The 19,285-nt window shown below is 53.3% G+C and overlaps 1 protein-coding gene across 1 annotated transcript; it reads right to left on the bottom strand.

Annotated features, from left to right (window-relative positions):
• Positions 1–8,019: 8,019 nt before the first annotated feature.
• On the bottom strand, positions 8,020–17,245 carry LOC141989905 (lectin-like). Its single transcript, XM_074956831.1, has 6 exons — positions 17,098–17,245; positions 15,161–15,279; positions 11,795–11,941; positions 10,593–10,707; positions 9,518–9,590; positions 8,020–8,838 (listed from the first exon to the last, which is right to left on the bottom strand). Exons 1-6 carry the CDS (start codon positions 17,144–17,146, stop codon positions 8,817–8,819), a joined length of 525 nt encoding a protein of 174 aa, XP_074812932.1. The 5' UTR covers positions 17,147–17,245; the 3' UTR covers positions 8,020–8,816.
• Between the last annotated feature and the right edge of the window lie 2,040 nt (positions 17,246–19,285).

Here is a 19,285-nt window from a genome sequence, read left to right as displayed (position 1 = left end):
AGACAAGGGGCATTAAGCTGGTGTGGCTGGGCAGGGGGTGCCAGGGGTTAGAGAGAGAGAGAGGCAGGCTCCAGACTGAGGGTTCCTGGGAGGGGATGGGGGCTCTGAAATACAGAGTGCATGTATTTCCCCCTCCCTTGGTGTTGGCTCCCTGGCATTGCTGCATGGGAGGGTGGGTGTCTATGTGCCTATAGACTGAGATGGCTCTGAACTCCTGCCCCCCACCCCACCACCTTGCAGGAGATAGATGACATCCCCTATTCAGACACCTCAGTGTTGCAACCCTGCCCTCCTCCTCCTGGAGCTGCCCATGGAGAAAGGCTCCTGGCTCCTACCCTGGCTGGTTATGCTTTCCTCTCTACACCTGAGCATTGGGAAGGGGCTCATGACTTGGGGGGGGGGGGGGGGCAAAAAGTGACACTCCAAAAGAGTTAGGTGCCAGGACAATGAGTCAGGTCCCTTTAAGGGACTTCAGGTTGGGCCCTGTGGAAATTGAGGCCCACATCTCATTTTGGAGAATTCGCAAAGGGGATTCAGGGGGGCGGGGTAGAGGTGAAAGGAGCAAAGACGCTCTGGGCTGGCCCATGAGGGGGGCCTTTAGAGTGATCCCTGCACGGTGTAGTGCCTGGGTCACAGGCCATCCCCCCCACCCACAGCCTGATCTCAACGGTGGCTCGTTCCCCACCACCCTGCTGGGTTAATTCCACCCCCACAGGTCGGCCCTGGGGGAAGGCTAGGGAGTTGCCCTCCCATCTGCATTGAATCACTGCACAGTTCAGAGCACAGACACTCCACCAGCTCTCTGAGGTGGACTTCAGCATTACCCCTGCCCTGACTCCTGTGCACACATATCTCTAGCTCCAGGGGGCTTGGACCCTGCGACAGCCTGGGAGGAGAGGGATCTCCTGTCTCTGCCCAGCAGAGGAGGAGGAGCTTGTGGCTCTGCCATGCAGCATGGAGAGGGAAAGAAGAGTTCGGGTTCTGCCAAGCGGGAGCTCACGGTTCTGCGCAGCGGGAAGCTTGTTGCTGTGCCTGGGGCCGGAGGGGGCTTTTCCCAGTAGGAGCCAGTGGGAGTTAACCTGTCTGGCTCTCCGGGTCAGGCTGGCATCTCCCCCCCCCGCCCCCAGCTCAGCAGCGGTGCCATACGCAGAGCTGTCTGGGACCAGGCTCTGTCCCTCTTCCACTGTGTGGTAACCTTTGGCCTTGTGCCTCCGGGAGCCGTACGCGGCCAGGCCAGTGGCCGTGCCAGACAGGCCCCCTCCATCACCCAGCCCTGTGGCAGGGCACGGCTCAGCGGGATCCCTGAGCCACCACAGCTGGGTCTGGGCGTCTTTGACCCAGCAACGCTCTCCCTTGGCATTGGTCACCAGGACTGTGTCAATGCCCACCAGGGTCATGGCAAATATAGGGAGGGAGCTGCGCCAGGGGCAGGGCCCCTCCAGTGAAGATCCTGGACTGGATGCAGTACTCTACTTGGCAGCTGTTGCTTATCAGAGCCAGGTGCTGGCTGAATCCCACCAGGCAGCGTTTCAGGTAGGGGTCATCCATGGTCCCCAGGTGGGTGCCTGAAGAGCCCCCCAAAGGGCACAGAATACCTGTGCCCCATCTCATAGTCCCTGCTGACACACAGCTGGTGCACTTATGCTGATAGGAGTGGGGGGGGGGGGGGTGCAGCCCCAGCTTGGGGGGCAGGTGAGACAGATGGGTAACCTTGCTGCATTCATGAGGATCTCTGGTGGACTCAGCAGGGAATCCAGAGTGCCAGTGACCACATGGTGGCAGCACAGGCCAGGGGTCCCAATAGCAGATTGACCATCAGCAGATCTCAAAGTGCTTTCCAGAGCAGGTCAGCATCATTCTCCCTGTGCTACTCATGAGAAAACCGACACACTAAAGAAGTGAAGTGACGTACCCCAGGCCAGAAAGCCAATGACATAGAACCAGCTCTCTCCAGCCACAATCTAGTGCCCTAGGCCATACAGTACCCCCTTGCATTTCACTGGGAAAGAGCCTCTGGGAATCAAGATGGCTGAGAAGAGGGGTAGGTACTAACATAGGCTCCCCCAATGATATAAAATCAGCCCAGAAAGTTGCAGCATTGGCTTTTACACTCTGGCAGCAGAGCTCAGCTGGTTCCACTGGGGCTTGAACCCAGGCCCTTCTGTACGTAAAAAGAGCTGCAACCAGGATTACACTACAGAGTCAAATACCACAAGAAAACTCCATTGATCTCCTAAGCAAGGGTCACAGCAGCTTCTAGGTCTATGCATGGATGATATTTTAAGGCCTAGATCTTCAAAGGTATTTTTAGGCACTTAACCCGCATTAAAAACAATGGGAGTTGGGCACTGAAGTCTCTGTGAAGATGTGGGCCTAAGTCCCTTGCTGCATAGCTCTTCAGCTGCTAGAGCCTGTAGGTTCCTTGCAGGCCTTGGAGCCATTTCCCAGCCTGGTCTTGCATGTAAAGTGCATAGATCCATCTCCATGATTGGCCATGGGGAGCTGCAGCAGCTGTATTGTGCATCGACTGGAAGAGAGTGCTAGAGGACACAGGGGCTGGCAAGACAAAGGCAGCAGGAACCACGCCTTGGTTTTTAATCCCTGTCCAGATATGAGGGCGCGGACTAAACCCGCCTCACGAGCCCAGCTGCAGCTCCTTTCTTCGCTCTCCGGAAGTGAGAGACCAGTGCAGGGATGTGTCATTGGTCGCACAAAGCAGGATTATGCTAAATTCGTACAATAGCTCCTTCTAGCGGTGGTTGTGATCCATGGACTTCTAACCATTCATAAAACAGAAAGAAAACAGCCACAACTAGTGCCAAACAAATTGGCTTCCACCTGGTGTGAATTCCGGTTTTGTTACCGTTGTTTACCAGGACCCACACCCCATTTGGAACTCTATAAAGTGCATAGAGACATCTAATGTCCGAATACCGCCCTGCAGGTACAGATCATTACACTGGTAACAATACAGCTTTACTTAGGATTAGGGTCGACTGACATTGTGGAGAAATCACATTTTTCACAGGTTGATCACAGCATAAATAGTAAATTTTGTGGATGTGTTCATACAGTATATACACAAGTATTGTACAACTGTAATGTTTGTAAGTCACCTTGGATAAGGATGTCTGCTAAAATTCAGAGTTAGAACCCCAATACCCTGCCATGTTACCCTTACTTCTGCGCTGCTGCTGGCAGCAGCGCTGCCTCCAGAGCTGGGTGCCTGGCCAGCAGCTGTTGCTCTCCGACCACCCAGCTCGGAAGGCAGCGCAGAAGTAAGGGTGGCAATATCATGACCACCCCCCCCCCCCCAATAGCGAGATTTTACAGGGGAGACCAGATTTCACAATCTGTGACATGTTTTTCATGGCTGTGAATTTGGTAGGACTCAATTTATGATGTCATATAATTGTGGAGTAATAAACAATTGAACAATATTAGAAACAGGATAAGGGCAGGGTGTGTAGATAAAGGCACTGAGAAGTCTCTTCATTTTTCTGATTGTGGCTGTCACAGCTCAACCTGTGTTGGGAATTAAGGCTATGAAGCGTGAAGAAATATACAACGGGAGCCTTGTCTGATCTGGATGACAATGGCAGACCAGAAACAGAACAATGTATCTGATGAAATCCAAAGATTTCAGGATGCAAGCACCATTTGTTTTACCCATTTCTTTTATCTCCCTAATCCCTAGGGAGCATTCCACAGGATGGGCCTAATGGGGAATGTATTTTATTTATTCCATTAAAAAAAAAATACTGCATTAAGACTGAGCACTGGCAAGGCAGCAGATGCCAGAGCTAAAGGGCTATGCACAATCTTAACTCTGATTCCTTGGGTATTTGCCTGATTGCATCACAGCCTGTAATCCCAGGGTCATCTACTACATCACCTTACCACCCGAGAGCTGGGACCGAGCTCTGTAGTTAGGGCTGGAGACCAGATTAGTCATCCTAGTGTTTACAGTGCACTTTTTATCAGGAAATTTCAATGCATTTCACAAAGTAATTAGCATCCCCCTTTCACAGATAGGGAAACTGAGGCTCAGAGAGGGGATATGACCTGCCCAAGGTGTTGCAGCAGATCCAGGAATAGAAGCCATATCTCCTGAATTCCAGTCCACAGCACCATCCACTAGGCCACATAATAGAACACCCCCTCCCCCACCTTCTTAAATACTTACATTTTCTACACTTACTTGTGCTCCATCAATGTGCACAACAGTGGTCAGCTGGAGGCAATTGTGGGGGGGAGGATCCTGAGTGGCTTGACAGCTGGAGGAAGTGTAGAAACTGAAATCAGGTTTACCTGTGTAACCCACACACCTTGTGGGTGTGGTTCTCTGTCCCCTCTAGTGGCACAGAGACCGTTTGAGATTAATGAATCTGCTACTGCTTTAGCTATGCACCATGTGGCTTTCAGCTAATGCATGCATGCATTTAGCTCCAGAGGTCCCAGGTTTGATCCTGCCTGCCGACAACCAGGGTCTGGATCTGGAAAATGCTACACCCTCAATGCCCAAAGCTCTCAGTATTGTTGCTCCTCTCGCTCTGGCAGCTCTCCCCTGCTGCTCCTAAGTCTTTCCTTTCCTTCTCAGAGTCAAGCAGCTCCCAGTGGACTGGCCTAGGGCCCAGGTGCCCTCTCTTAAACCCAATCAGGAGGCAGCTGATCAATCCCTGTAACAAGGGGTTTCCCTAGTTGCAAACACAGGGGCTGGGTAATTGGTTTAGAAGCCTGTGTGTGCTGGAGACAGAGAAAGCCAGAAGCTGCAGATGTGAGCATGGCCCTGAGAGGAAGGACCTGCTGGGCTTCTTGGGCAGAGAGCCCGTTGGAGAGGCAGGTGTGGGGATTTCTGGCAATGAAGCTGCCCGCTGCTGTCAGGACTGTGTGTACATTCTTTGGAGATAGTCAAGTCTATTCTTTGGTGATATCTTGTGTCACATCATGGACTGACCCATGGTAACAGAAACAAGGCCCCAAACATCTGCTAATGGCTCGGGCCAAAGGGCCAACCCTGGTAAAATGCAGTTTCTTCCTCCAAAGAGTTTGTGGCCACAGCCTTTAGTGGGGCGTTGCCGCCGGCCTGTCACTCTGGGCTGAAGCTTTGTGCTGAATGCCACAGTCCCTGGGGGAAGCACTGCCATTCATTTCCCAGCACTGAGCCAGCCCTGCAAACACTGGGCCACTCAATCCTGCAGGGCCAGGAAGGGCCCAAGTCCCAGGTGAGGCTGGCTGGCAACCAGTCTGAGGCAAACACCTCAGCAGGAGCTGAGCACCCAGAACAGGACAGTGAAGCACAAGGCTACGGGTGTCCAGCGCAGCTACTGACACACTAGGGTAGAAGGATGCAAAGCAACAAGCGCTTGGAGAGATGCTGTCTCTGGGATGGGGTGTCACAGGGCACATCACCAGACTGGCGCCTCCTCCTGGTCACGCTGGGGAGGAGCTCAAGGCCAGCCCCCCCATCTGCAGCTTGCACACCATCACTGCATCTGCCTGCAACCCCCCTCAGGAACCACAGCACCCTCTTCGCGACTCGGCCCTCCAGCCGTGTCGCCATCCGTATTCCCCCTTCTGGGGGTTACTATTCCCGCCTAACAGTCCAGTCACTTCCCCAGTGGCGGGGAGGGGAGACCCAGGCCCACCCACGACTCCTGGTCCCAGCCCAGGGACCGTGTAGATGGCAGCCACACACTGCGCCCCAACCAACTGCTCAGCACATTTTCTGGGGCCACTTCCCCACGACCCCAGCACCTTCTTCACGCTTACGTCAGGGCCGCAGCACATCCATCCTAGCAGCCAGCTGCGAGTTCCCTCGGTCCCCGCCAGCACTGCTCTGTTCATGGTGCCGCAGGGTCTCCGGCTGCTAGAGACACACTTCTTCCTCCTCAAGCTCCCAGCAGCCACTGACCACCTCTGGCCCAGGGGCTTCTTTTATGTGAGCCCGCTGGGCCCTGATTGGTCACTCCCTGCAGCCCTTCCCAGATTGCCTGCGCCCAATGCAGCCTCTCTAGGCTGATTGGAGGACTCACATCCACTGCTCGCATGCAGGATTAACTCCTTTTACAGTGTGTGAGGTAGACACCCCATCACAAACCATCCCCCTCAAGACTGCATCGCTCAAGGGGTTGGGTGTCTCCTACCCCGTAGCTCACCCCTTTCTCTGTCTGCCTCCCTCAACAGGGGACACACGTCTTCCTGGTCCTGCACATCATCACTAAACTTTCCCCTCTGGTATGCTAGGTCTCCCTCTGCCCTTTGCAATGGCTAGTTTATCTTTCACTTGCCCCACTGGGTCCCCCAGCACCTTTACATTCAGGGTCTGAGTCCCCCCACTCACCACTGGGGAAGTGACTGAACAGCTGCCTGCCGGCCCCCGAGAAGGGGGGAGCACAGATCATGACTCAGAGGATACCCCGGTCCTTCTGCCGTGAGATGGACCCGAGAGCAGATGTGATAGCGGGGAAAGCACCGTTGGGAGAAGGTGCACCAACCTGCCAGCAAGAGGTGCCACTGTGGTGAGTCACACCTTGTCACAGGGGGCACAAATCACCCCCCACCGGCTTCCTGGAGACTGCTCCAGAGACCGCACTGATTTTCCTGAGGTGCCCCTTGTGGGGCAGATGTTGGTTGAGGTGTCCCTCTGCTGGCTGTCCGGGGCCTGGAGAAGAGCCATAGGAGCCCAAGATCCTGCGCAGACCTACCCAGCGAGCCTATGTGTACAGTGCCTTGCAGAGACTCATGGAATTTAAGGCCTGAAGGGACCATTAGATCATCGAGTCTGAACTCCTGTATATCACAGGCCTCAAAGTTCACCCATTTCCCCCTGCCCTGCGCCCAGTAACAAGTGTCTGGCTGAAGCGTCTTCCCCCAAAGCCTCCCGACTGAGTTTGAAGCCCCCCCCCTTCCCTTGGCAGGCTGTGCCAGGGTTACTCACCCAGCCTGGCAAACATCCATGCCTTGTTTCTAACTCAGGTGTGTCTGGCTTTAACCTTCCAGCTGTTGGTTCTTGTGCTGCCTTTCTCCACCAGGTTAGAGAGCCCGTCGGTACCTGGGCTGTTCTCCCCTGGGCAGAATGTAAAGGCTGCCATCAAGTCAGCCTCAGTCTTCCAATGGCCTGATGCAGGTGGGGATCCAGGTGGGCTGAGGAGGATGAGCCCCTCATTTTTCTGCCGTGGAGTAAACGCTGCCTCCCTGCAGAAGAAGAGTCTCCATACGGGGCACCTTGTAACATGAGGCTGTAAGGTTGGGCCTTCAGATTTCACACATCCCTTAGCCAGGCAAAAGCCCCAGTGTCACCGGCTGGATAAGGGCCCTGGGGTTCAGTCCATTGTGGTTATGGTCAAGAGTGGACGCAGCCCAACGCTTGCCAGAGCAATTCCACCTCGGGGATTCAGCAGAGCCCCGTTGGGTCGTGTTGGTGACTTGAGATGGGAAATTCAGCTACGGGAGAGGGTAGAAATCGCCCTGTCCCTTGAAATCTCAGAGAGTCAAGAGGAAATCTGGAAGCCTGGCTTATCCCCAAGCAATGCGGCGAGCGAGTGTTCCACCTGGCAAAGCTGCCGTGGTTTTATAAACCTTTCCCCACAGGTCGCTGCCCTTTCCTCCCCCCACCCCACCTCGCTTTGAAGGTTAAAAACATCAACCATTCAGGAGCAGAACTGAGCCTTACAGCCTCCACATTGTCACGGGCATTATTATTTATTAGGTGTATTATGGTAGCACCCGAGCACCCCAGTCATGGACCAGGACTGCATTGTGCCAGGCACTGCACATTATTAGGTGTATTACAGTAGTACCTGGGAGTCCCAGTCAGGGACAGGGCCCATGGTGCCAGGTGCGGTACCTTATTAGGTGTATGACGAGAGATCACCTGGGAGATCCAGTCATGGACAGGACCCATTGTGCAGGCGCTGCACATTATTAGGTGTATTACGGTAGCATTTGGGTGCCCCACCCATGGACAGGACCCCATTGTGCCAGGCGCTGTACAATGACGACTACATTTGTTCTCTGGGCGCGCAGCTTTTTTATTGATCATTTTGTTTTAGCCCAGAACATTTGTATGAATGACCTGGTACATGTATAAAGCAGGAGGAAGGGGAGGGAGAAAGACAAGCAGGGATCGGAGCAGGGAGCTCGCTAAGCTTGTATCAGCAGAATCGCCGAATGATGCCATGCCAGTGAGAGCGCAGTGTACAGCTGGGTGGCTCTGGAGTCCAAAGAGACTGTGACCCTTGTTCCCCCTGCCTCAGGCCTGCTGCAGGTTCCCATTGGAAAGTGGCTCCCAGCAGGCACCCGCCAGCTGGGACCGAGGGGGAATCCAGTTGGGTGACATTTTTCAGACCAGCCCCTTTTCCGGTGAAAAATGCAGATTTGGTGAAACCGAACCATTTGGTGAATTGTTTTGGCTTCACTAAAGTGTATCTGTCAAAACTAAAAACCAACCCAGAACAAATCTAAACATTTGGCGTGTTTGGTCTGAAACTACTTTTCCTTTTGAAATGGCCTTTAGTTTGATTACAAACAAACAAAGTTTTTAAATGGTCACACTCAAAACAAAATTTTCGTCTGGTGCAAAATGATTCCCCCACTTCTCCATTTGCAGAATATTTTTTAAACATTTATCCCCCCACCCCAATTTTTCAGAATTCTCAGCAAACCCCAAGACCTGTTATTTGCCCATTTCTACCAAGGACACAAAAGACGGGATAAGGACACAGCAGTAATTGGTTCCAGATGTGAAGCTACAGCATAGGAAGGTGACGCAGCCTCCACTGCAGGATACAGGCCATGTCTTCCACCACATCCTGTTACCAGGATTGGTCCCTGAAGCTGTGGGAACAGGCATTGCCCATGCAAAAGAGGAAGAGAAAGAGCTGTTGGTTGTGGTGCCCAGATGTGGCTGGGACCTTTCCTCTCTAGGGGCGCCAGTTCTGATCTGGCCCCAGGGTGCTGGCTCAGGGGATGGGAAATGGGACATGGGGCCTTTGCCCTGTAGGGGGTGCTAGCTCCAATGTGGCCCCAGAGCAGTGGTCCTGGCGGGTTTAGGGGGGTCAGGGAAGGGGATACGGGGCCTTTCCCATTTGAGGCTCTAATGCCAGTATGGCCAGTTTCAGGTCAGCAGTAACTAAAGATGCTCCTGTCTGAAGGCCGTTTAGTGGCTCCTGCCTGAGCTGGAGGATCTCAGCCTGGGAGGATGGTGCCCATCTCACAGGAGTCACCCACCCTTGGGCCAGAGGAGCCCTGGAGACTAAGCTCCCTAGAGACGTCTCTTCCCGAGCAGGCAGTATGCAGGCAGGACACTGCCATCGCTGTATGTGGAGCTCACTGGGACAGACTGTGTCTTCCTCCGTGTTTGTACAGTGGCTGGCACAGTCTGAGCACAAGTGCAATATAAACAACAACAGGGCCCCCTGGGTGCCCGAACAGTCACCGGGACACCTTCAGCCACTGCTAGAGTTTGCCTGTCTGGAGAAGAGCCTGCCCTGGTGGGAGCGAAGCTGGATGGTACCTGTTCCGCAGGGTGTATTTGCAAACGAACGGGAAGGACCAGCTGCCGCCAAAGTCGTTCCAGGTGACGAAGCCTGAAAGAGATGGAATCAGAAGGAATCAACCCAGGAACAAACCGCCCGCTGGCAGGAACAGGCACGTCCATGACTAGGAAAGTCATCTGCATGTGAGAGCTAATGTAACTGCTCTACCTGTGCGGGCATCTGTTGGGTCATGACTGGGGTGATAGAAAGATAGATAGATAAATAGTGGAAAACCCTAGTGGGAACTTAGATGAGGCCTGAAAAGAAAGGCTGAGAGCAACATTGCCCTGCTCCATTGCCACCTTGCATCTTGGGTCCTCAATTTCTCCAGTGCAAATTGGTGTAACTGGGTGACCCATGCCTGCCAATAGTGGGGGGGGGGGAGTGAGGGCAGCCAGCTTCAGTAGTGTTACTGAGCATGCTCAGTACAAGCCAAGCAGCAAATCTGGGGCGGGTGGGTGCGACCCTGCTTGACCCCACTACACATCCCCTGTTTGCACTCATGTAGCTGTGGTATACCTGAGGGCACATGGGGCAGGCCGGAGCTGATCCCAGCCCGAGGTGATCACACACTGTTCCATCTGTGGAGTTCACTTTGAAAGTGGGTCACAATGCACTGGAATTGTCAGTCCTCAGGCTTACATGCATGTGCTGATCACTGATCGGGGTGTATTGGGGAGGGCTCTCCCCAGGAAACTGGCCAGCCACTAGGATGGGCTTTTGTTTGGATTGGGGTGGTCTTGGGACGGGGGGAGGCAGGGGTTGTCTTCCTCTGAAGCATTTGGCGTAAGCCCTAGTCAGAGACAGTCAGAGGCAGAGGTCAGTGGGCTGAGCTGCTAGGGCAGGGGTAGGGGACCAAACCAGACAGCTCAATGCTTTGATCAGATGGTCCAGCCAACCAGCAGGAACTGAAGCTGGGCGATGATCTTCTGGTGAGAGTCAGGGGGTTGAGATAATGAGCCAGCCCTGACCAAACAGAGCCACAAAGCATCTGCCCCCGCCCCCCCGCACACACACACACACACACACACCACCCCAGGACAAAGCTCCCACCGTTTTCCAGGATCCAGGAGCCCAGGTAGTTTTCTCCCGGGAGGCCATCGGGCAGGTCTGCAGGAAATGTCTTGAAATTGTATTTGGAACCATCCGTCCACATGAAAGACCCCTCCTAGGGAAAAGGTGATGGTGTTAGTGACTGAACCAGGGGCCAGGAGTGGAGCAATAGCCACTCAAGAATCAGCATTGTCTCTAACACCTCAGCTGCCCCTAATATCCCAGCTGTGGAGGTCCCTTCTCTAGGTGTCCCCATGTCTTTCCTCACTGCAGCCCTCTCCAGCACAGACAGAGTCAGCCTCACACCACCCCGGGGAGTGGGGAAGGGTCCTCCCCATGTTACAGATAGGGGAACTCAGCACAGGGTAGATTAAGTGACTGCACCAAGGTCACACAGGGAGACAGTGGCAGACCCAGGAACTGAACCCAGGACTCTCAAGTCCCCTTGCACTGCCCTAAGCGCTGGGCCATCCTTCTGTCTGTCGGGCTGGCAGAGTGAGCAGCGCCGACCTGGCTTGGAATCAGCTCTGTTATAACCCTCAGCTGCAGCCCTAAGCTGGCACTGCGTTCATCATTGCGTGCCAGTGTCACCTCCACTTTGGGATCGCACCAGCCTCCACCAGATCGCAACACGTCTTCCCCACATGCAGCAGCCATGCCACGCCCAGCCCCAGCTCTCCTGCAAGCTCAGACGGCAGGGCCTGGTTCTTAGAGAGTGAACATCAGCCGGAGGGCGGCAGTGACAAAACAGCTGTAGTTTCCACTGCACCTTTTCTACACCCTGTGTCCCAGCATGCTTTGCAGCTCAGGAGCAGTAACATCTACCTCTTCTCTAGCACTTTTCATTAGTAGAGCTCAAAACACTTTACAGAGCAGGTCAGTAGTGTTATCCTAATTTTACAGATGGGGAAACTGAGGCACAAGGAGAGGCTGTGACTTGCCTAAATCCACCCCAGTGGCAGAGCCAAGAATAGAACTGAGGACTCCTGGGGCTTAATCCAGGCAAACACTCATTGCTCTACTTCAGATTGAAATAACAAGCCCACAACTTTAGACACAGGAAGCCAAATTCTTCTCTCAGCTCCACGGATGTCCCCGGGTATAAGTGGAAAGGCCAGTCTGACTCTCCGTCCCTGGCAATTGCTCTGAAGTTGCAGTTGCTCTGATCGTGGGTTGTGCCAGACGGGTGAGGCAGGAGCTACCTTGAAAGTGTCATGTGCGCCGATCCAGTAGGCCTGCCCTTTAGTGTAATCCAGCGGCTTGCCCATCAGGTGAAAGATGAAGTCATTTTCCTCTGCGCTGTGGATGGAGGCCAGATGGGAGTTCCTGCCAAGGCTTTGACACGCCACCTGAAAAGGCACCGCAAGGACAGCTCACACAAGGCTGCAACCTGCACACCTGACCCAAAACACTGAGAAATCAATGAAAAAGGGCCTGTGAACATCAGTGGGTCAGGGCCCTAGAGAAGGAGAGTGGTCTTGTCGTTGAGGCAGTGGGCTAGCCATGAAGAGAGATGGGCTGAATTCCCAGTTCTGCCACAGACTCACCAGGTGGCCTTGGGCAAGTCTCGTAGCTTCTCAGACCTTGGTTTCCGCCACAGGGAGGGGACTTGTCCATTTGCTACAGGGACAAAAGCACCCCTCCCGCAGCGGTAGTAAGTTGTGCCATTATAGTATTTTGAGTGAAGACTGGGGTGCCAGAATGTGGGGGAGGGGGGCAAGGGGACATGCCCCCCACTTTTAAAAGTGAGGGAAGAAGCCATGTGGAGGCGTGGCCTAGTGGGGGAAGGGCTAGCACAGGAGCGGGGTCTCTGTGGAAGGGGCAGTGTGGGGGGTGGGGCCATGGTTCGGGCACCTATGCCCCCCCCCGCTTTTAGAGGTTTCCACCACTCTTGGTGTAGGCACAGGCTCAGCGTGTCAACATTTGAAAAGTCTGTGGGGAGGACAGGCAGAGCTAAGATCAGGAGCTGTGTGATGCCGGAAGGTGTTAATGGCTGCCATCCACCAACAATTCGAGAGGCGGTGGTTGTAGCTACCTGCTCTGCTAACCAGATGGCAAAGACTGGCCCTGTGTCCTCCATTTCCCCCTTTTTTGTTTTTTCTGATTTTCCCCCAGGTCAATAGAACTCTGGGCATCGATGCCTGGACAGTTCCCTGACGTATTGGGACAGATGGCATGCGGCCTTCAAGTGTTATCACGTTGCAGACAGACAGACCCACGGAGAAATGCCCTCGAGCGGAGTATAAGCTTATGGATTCAGAGATCTTGGTGGGAGGGGAATAATGGCGATTGGAGAAATGTTTAGAGGAGGTGAACAGAGGCCATCTGGAAGGCTGGGAAATTCCCCCAGACTTGTTCGTGTGGCGGAGGAGGGATTCCAAGATTCCCCCTAGCAGGGGTCACACCAGCTGCTTAAGGAGCAGATTCACTCACATGGCTCAGGATTTAAAGAGAGACGTCAGTGGACCCCTTTGAACAGACGCTGCATAGGAGCCCACTCCACCAATAGTGCCACTGATCTCAAGGGAACCACGTACAGCACCACCCGGGGCTGGCCAGAATCCAGCCCTTAGTAACGTGCCCTCAAGAGCATTTCCTGACCCCTCCCTCTCTCCCCGCTCAGCAAAGAAGCCCAGCTGTTAATACTCCCTAGCGCTTGTAAAGTGCTTCTCATCCACCGATCTGGGCCAGAGCGCTGGGTGACAGCAGCTGCACCAGCCCTCTGACCACCGGAGCACCAATTAACTAGCCCCAGAGTAAACCGGAGGGGCAGAGCTGTGCCTAATTGACAGATCAGAGATGGGCTGCGAACAGACAGGGCTAATGAGCCCATTTGCCCAGAAAGTAGAAAAGGCCCAGGAAGGAAGTGCCAGGGGAGAGTGTCTGCGCTGCAATCAAAGACCTACAGCATGGCCATGGCTGGCCCAGCTCAGCTGACTTGGGATCCTGAGGCTCGGGCTACGGAGCTTTAAATTGCAGTGTAGACGATCAGGCTCCATCATCAGTCCAGTTCTGAAACTCTGCGAAGGGGGAAGGTTTCAGAGCTGGGCTCCAGCTCAAGCCCGAATAGCTACAAAGCTATTTGTTGTCTTGCAAGCCCGAGTCTGCTGACCTGGGCTCAGACACTGTGCAGTGGGGTTTTTAATCGCAGTGTAGACATACCCTCAGCATTAGTCCCAGGCAAGATCTCTGAGGGAGAGCGCTCCTCCCTCTCCAGTCCTTGCTCTAAGACACTGAGGATTATGAGCTAGTGCAGATAAGGTGCTGCACTCTGCTGAAAAGGTGAGGCGGGAACACTGTAAATCAGTGGTCTCCAACCTTTTTACACACAAGATCCCTTTTTGAATTTAAGAATCAACCCAGGATTTACCCCACCCCTTCCCCAAGGCCCCACCCCTTCCCTGAGGCCCCATCCTGCTCACTCCATCCCCTCCTCACTCTGTTGCTTGCTCTCCCCAACCCTCACTCACTTTCACCAGGCTGGGGCAGGGGGTGGGGGTGCAGTGCAGGAGGGGGTGCAGACTCTGGACTGGAGCTGAGGGGTTCCGAGTGTGGGAGGGGGCTCCAGGCTGAGCCTGGAGCAGGGGGTTGGGGTGCAGGAGTGAGGGATGCAATCTCTGGGCGCGAGATAGCATGCAGGAGTGGGCTCCAGGCTGGGGCAGAGTGTTGGGGTGAATGAGGGGGTGAGGGGTAAGGGTGGTGGGAGGGAGTTTGGTGCAGGAGGGGGCTCTGGGCTGGTGCAGAGGATTGGGGTGCAGGAGGGGATGAGGGGTGTGGGCTCTGGGAGGGAGGTTGGGTGCAGGAGGGGCTCCAGCCTGGGGCAGGGGTTTGGGGTGCAGGAGGGGGTACAAGGTACAGGCTCCATCCAGGAGGCACTTACCACAGGTGGCTCCTGGTAGGTGGCACAGCAGGGCTCAGGCAGGCTGCCTGCCTGCCATGGCACCACACCACTCCCGGAAGCGGGTGGCTGCTGTCACATCTCTGCATGCCCCTTGGGGGGAGGAGGGCAGCGGATCTCTGTGCATTGCCCCTGACCACAAGCACCACCCCCGCAGCTCCCATTGGCCAGTTCCCGGAGCTGCTTTCCCCTGCTCCCCAGGGGCCACGGACACGTGCCAGCAGCCAGCAGCTACTGGAAGCAGTGTGGGGCCACAGAAGACAGGCAGCTTGCCTGAGCCCCGCTGTGCCATGGGACTTTTAGCGGCCCAGAGATTGCGATCAACTGGCAGAGGCTCCACGATGGACCAGTCGATCATAATCGATGGTTTGGTGATCACTGCTGTAAATCAGCTACACGTAGTGTTCCCAAGCAGAGCATCTCCAAGTGCTTTGTGCACTCAGAAAAAGATAGGAGCAGAGGCCGTGCACTGTTAAAAGATCTCAAAGCACTTTACAAAGGAAGTCAGTATCTTTACATTTTACAGATTGGGAAACTGAGGCACAGAGAGGAGAGTGACTTGCCCTAGGTCACCCAGAAAACCAGTGCTGGGAATAGAATCCAGCTCTCCTATGTCCCAGGCTGGGGCTCTTTCCACTAGGCCTTGCTGCCTCCCTGCATTCAGACTTGCCTCAGCTTCGGGCCACTTCGTCGGTTCCATCACAGCCTTATAGCAGGCGTCTTGATACTGCACCCAGCCTTCAGCACAAAAGCCACGGGTGCAGAGACAATTCTCCTGGGAGCAGGCACCTAGTGTCAAGATTGGGAACCACAAGTGCAATAAGCATGCAAGAGAGAATAAAACATTAGTGCAGCATATTTCATGCATTGGTCCCAAAGGCAGGTAAATACTACACCAATTGCTCATTGCAGGAGAAATCAGTGATACGGAGTCTGAGTAGTTTCTTAGTGCACCTTGTTTATTTACATTTATGCACCAGCAGTCCTGGAACAGAGGTGGTCACAAACAGCACACATCCAAGCCCCTCTGTCAGGGATCTCAGTCCACTCATCAGTGCCAGGTTCCCAGGGAGCAACAAACCCTCCTGCTCTTTGCAACAGTTGCCCACCAAAAATAAACTGCATTACAAAACTAAAAAGACTATGTCTGCCAAGACTGTACTCTGGCTCACATGCTAAGATTGTGTGTAACAGCACCATCTGGTGGCACCACCATAGCAGTATCATTACCCTCATGCAGGGAGAAGAGTGAGCTAGGGGTTGCTATAACTGTTAATGATTTTCACTGATTGCTTCATTTATCAATAGTAGTTTTTCATACACAATAATTATTAATACAGCAGCAGCATTTTGCTTCGTGCTTTACAGTGAATGAAAAAGAAGGGGTCCCTTGCTTAAAAACTACATGGAACAAACATAAAAGGTGGTGACAGACAAGATTCATAGCTGCCAAGGCCAGAAGAAACCATGGTGATATCTAGTGTTACTACCTGGATAACACAAGTCAGAGAATTGCCCTGAAATAATTCCTACAGCAGATCTCTCAGGAAGCATCCAATCTTGATTTTGAAATGGCCAGTGATGGAGAATCCATCATGACCTGAGGAAGAAGGGAACGGAGAAGAGTTTTGGGTGGAAGGAAATTAAAATAATATGAACCACGTTATTTAGAGCTAACTTGTGGCAGTGAAGAGCTGGGCTGCCCAGCGAGCAGAGTGGGACCTGAATCAGTTGGCACACTGCTTCCCCCTTTTGCTCCAGAAGGGGGCGCTGAACCTGTGCCAGCCCTGACTCTGTGGCAGATTAATCCTGCTGATGCTTTTATTATTATGATTAATTATATTATGGGAGCGGCTCGGAGCCCTCTTCATGGACCAAGACCCCGTTGCACTAGGCACTGTACAAAGAAGCAGCAGACAGCCTGCCCCAAAAGCTTACAACCTAGGCCAAGAGCTGGTTGCAGCTGTATGGAGGAGTGCAAGGAAATAATGTGATCATATTGGTCAGCAGGTTGGGCAGGGGTCTCAGCATGCCAGTGGCATAACTGATGCCAAGTTTTTGTAGCTGTCATGGCAGGGGAGAATTTTGAAGGAGGACAAGGAGGCAGTTTTGTGCATGTTTACAGGGAGTTCCTCCCAAGCATGGAGTTAGGATGACTTTGTTGGACAGAGGAAACTCTGGGTGCATAGGAAGAGGGAGGTCATTCCAGGCAGAGGTGCATGGAAAAGGGCACAAGTGGGATGGGGAGACAAACGAAGCTTCAAGGTTAGGGTGAGAGGTGGGAGGAAGAGGAGAAGACAGGGAGCCAGATGCTCTCTGCTTCACCTTCCAGCTCTCAAACCTGGGGTGAGTGAAGTGTTCAGACCCCATGGACCTCTCAGTCCTTGGACTCTTTGCCAAAATCCAGCAAGGTGAAGCAGTGGGTGCTGAGCCGGCAGAAGGGGTGCGTGGTGAAGATATCTCTCTACCAGGACCAGGGCTCCCCATGGACTCCATGAGGCTGTCTCAGTCAGGTGGTGGTGCCTAGAGTCTCGGTCAGGTGGTGGTGCCTAGAGAACACTGTGGTTGGGCTGGGGGTTAGCAGTAGGGAAGGATAACCCAACTCACCCCAGGCAATGAAGATGAGCACGAGATAGAGGGATGTCCTGGGCTCCATCTCTGGTGAGGATGGGGGTCAGCAGGCAAATCCCAACAGACCCTCTGGCTAGCAGAGACTCCCCTCGGGTTGGGCTCTCTCGCTTTGCTCACGGTGGAATAATGAGGACACAAATGGATGCAGGAACTTTTGTATCAGTCCTCTGCACAGCTGTGATTCATCACAGGAAATCCCGCTCCTCTGACCTTTCTCTATGTTCCTGCTGTGTCCCTTCTGGCTCCAACAGCCTGGTTTAACCCTCTCTCCACATGGAGGCCAGTGGAGTAAGCCCTGCAGCTGCTCACTTTATTGTGGTGGGCAAATGTACTAGTTGTCTTCAGGCAGGAAACTGGACAACATGGGAGAGAGAAGGCACAAGGAAATCTCCCTGGGACCTGAGCAATAGCCACCCCACATCCTGCAATTCCTTTCTTTGCCGTTAGGGGAGGGCAGAGTGGCTGCACAGGTGGAAAAGAGAGAAAGCAGAAGCCCGGCAGTGGAAAATTCAGCTCTTAAAGGGAAGTGTGCACATGGATCATACCCACTGGGATGAGTTCCCCCCAAGCCTACTTTTAACTAAGGAGAGCAATTTGGATGGGGAGGACAGAAATTGGGTAGACACACTGGTTAAAAAACAACACACAATAGCATCAATCCAGGAAGTTTTTGGAAAATGTAGGGGACAATTTCCTGGTGCAAGTGCTGGAGGAACCAACTAGGGGCAGAGCTCTTCTTGACCTGCTGCTCACAAACCGGGAAGAATTAGTAGGGGAAGCTAAAGTGGATGGGAACCTGGGAGGCAGTGACCATGACATAACAGAGAATAACAGAGACTTGGTGGGATAACTCACATGACTGGAGTACTGTCATGGATGGATATAAACTGTTCAGGAAGGACAGGCAGGGCAGAAAAGGTGGAGGAGTAGCACTGTATGTAAGGGAGCAGTATGACTGCTCAGAGCTCCGGTATGAAACTGCAGAAAAACCTGAGTGTCTCTGGATTAAGTTTAGAAGTGTGAGCAACAAGGGTGATGTAGTGGTGGGAGTCTGTTATAGACCACCGGACCAGGGGGATGAGGTGGATGAGGCTTTCTACCGGCAACTTGCAGAAGCTACTAGATCGCACGCCCTGGTTCTCATGGGCGACTTTAATCTTCCTGATATCTGTTGGGAGAGCACTACAGCGGTGCATAGACAATCCAGGAAGTTTTTGGATAATGTAGGGGACAATTTCCTGGTGTAAGTGCTAGAGGAACCAACTAGGGGGGGAGCTTTTCTTGACCTGCTGCTCACAAACCAGGAAGAATTAGTGGGGGAAGCAAAAGTGGATGGGAATCTGGGAGGCAGTGACCATGAGTTGGTTGAGTTCAGGATCCTGACACAGGGAAGAAAGGTAAGCAGCAGAATACGGACCGTGGACTTCAGGAAAGCAGACTTCGACTCCATCAGGGAACTGATGGGTAGGATCCCCTGAGGGACTAATATGAAGGGGAAAGGAGTCCAGGAGAGCTGGCTGTATTTCAAGGAATCCCTATTGAGGTTACAGGGACAAACCATCCTGATGTGTCGAAAGAATAGTAAATATGGCAGGCGACCAGCTTGGCTTAACGGTGAAATCCTTGCGGATCTTAAACATAAAAAAGAAGCTTACAAGAAGTGGAAGATAGGACAACTGACCAGGGAAAAGTATAATATTATTGCTCGGGCATGTAGGAATGAAATCAGGAAGGCCAAATCACACCTGGAGTTGCAGCTAGCAAGAGATATTAAGAGTAACAAGAAGGGTTTCTTCAGGTATGTTGGCAACAAGAAGAAAGCCAAGGAAAGTGTGGGCCCCTTACTGAATGAGGGAGGCAACCTAGTGAGAGAGGATGTTGAAAAAGCTAATGTACTCAATGCTTTTTTTGCCTCTGTCTTCACGAACAAGGTCAGCTCCCAGACTGCTGCGCTGGGCATCACAGCATGGGGAGTAGGAGGCCAGACCCCTGTGGAGAAAGAGGTGGTTAGGGACTATTTAGAAAAGCTGGACGTGCACAAGTCTATGGGGCCGGACGTGTTGCATCCGAGAGTGCTAAAGGAATTGGCAGCTGTGATTGCAGAGCCATTGGCCATTATCTTTGAAAACTCATGGCGAACGGGGGAAGTCCCAGATGACTGGAA

Source organism: Natator depressus, chromosome 6 (genome assembly GCF_965152275.1).
Source record: "Natator depressus isolate rNatDep1 chromosome 6, rNatDep2.hap1, whole genome shotgun sequence".
NCBI lineage: Eukaryota > Metazoa > Chordata > Testudines > Cheloniidae > Natator > Natator depressus.
This window is presented reverse-complemented; position numbering and strand designations above follow the sequence as displayed.

Excerpts from the sequence above, each read along its gene's own strand:
- LOC141989905 (XM_074956831.1), bottom strand. The coding sequence starts at position 17,146 with ATGGAGCCCAGGACATCCCTCTATCTCGTGCTCATCTTCATTGCCTGG. Across the intron at positions 10,708-11,794 it reads GCGCACATGACACTTTCAAG|GAGGGGTCTTTCATGTGGAC; the intron begins GTAGCTCCTGCC and ends CCTTTTCCCTAG. Across the intron at positions 9,591-10,592 it reads CTCCTGGATCCTGGAAAACG|GCTTCGTCACCTGGAACGAC; the intron begins GTGGGAGCTTTG and ends CATCTCTTTCAG.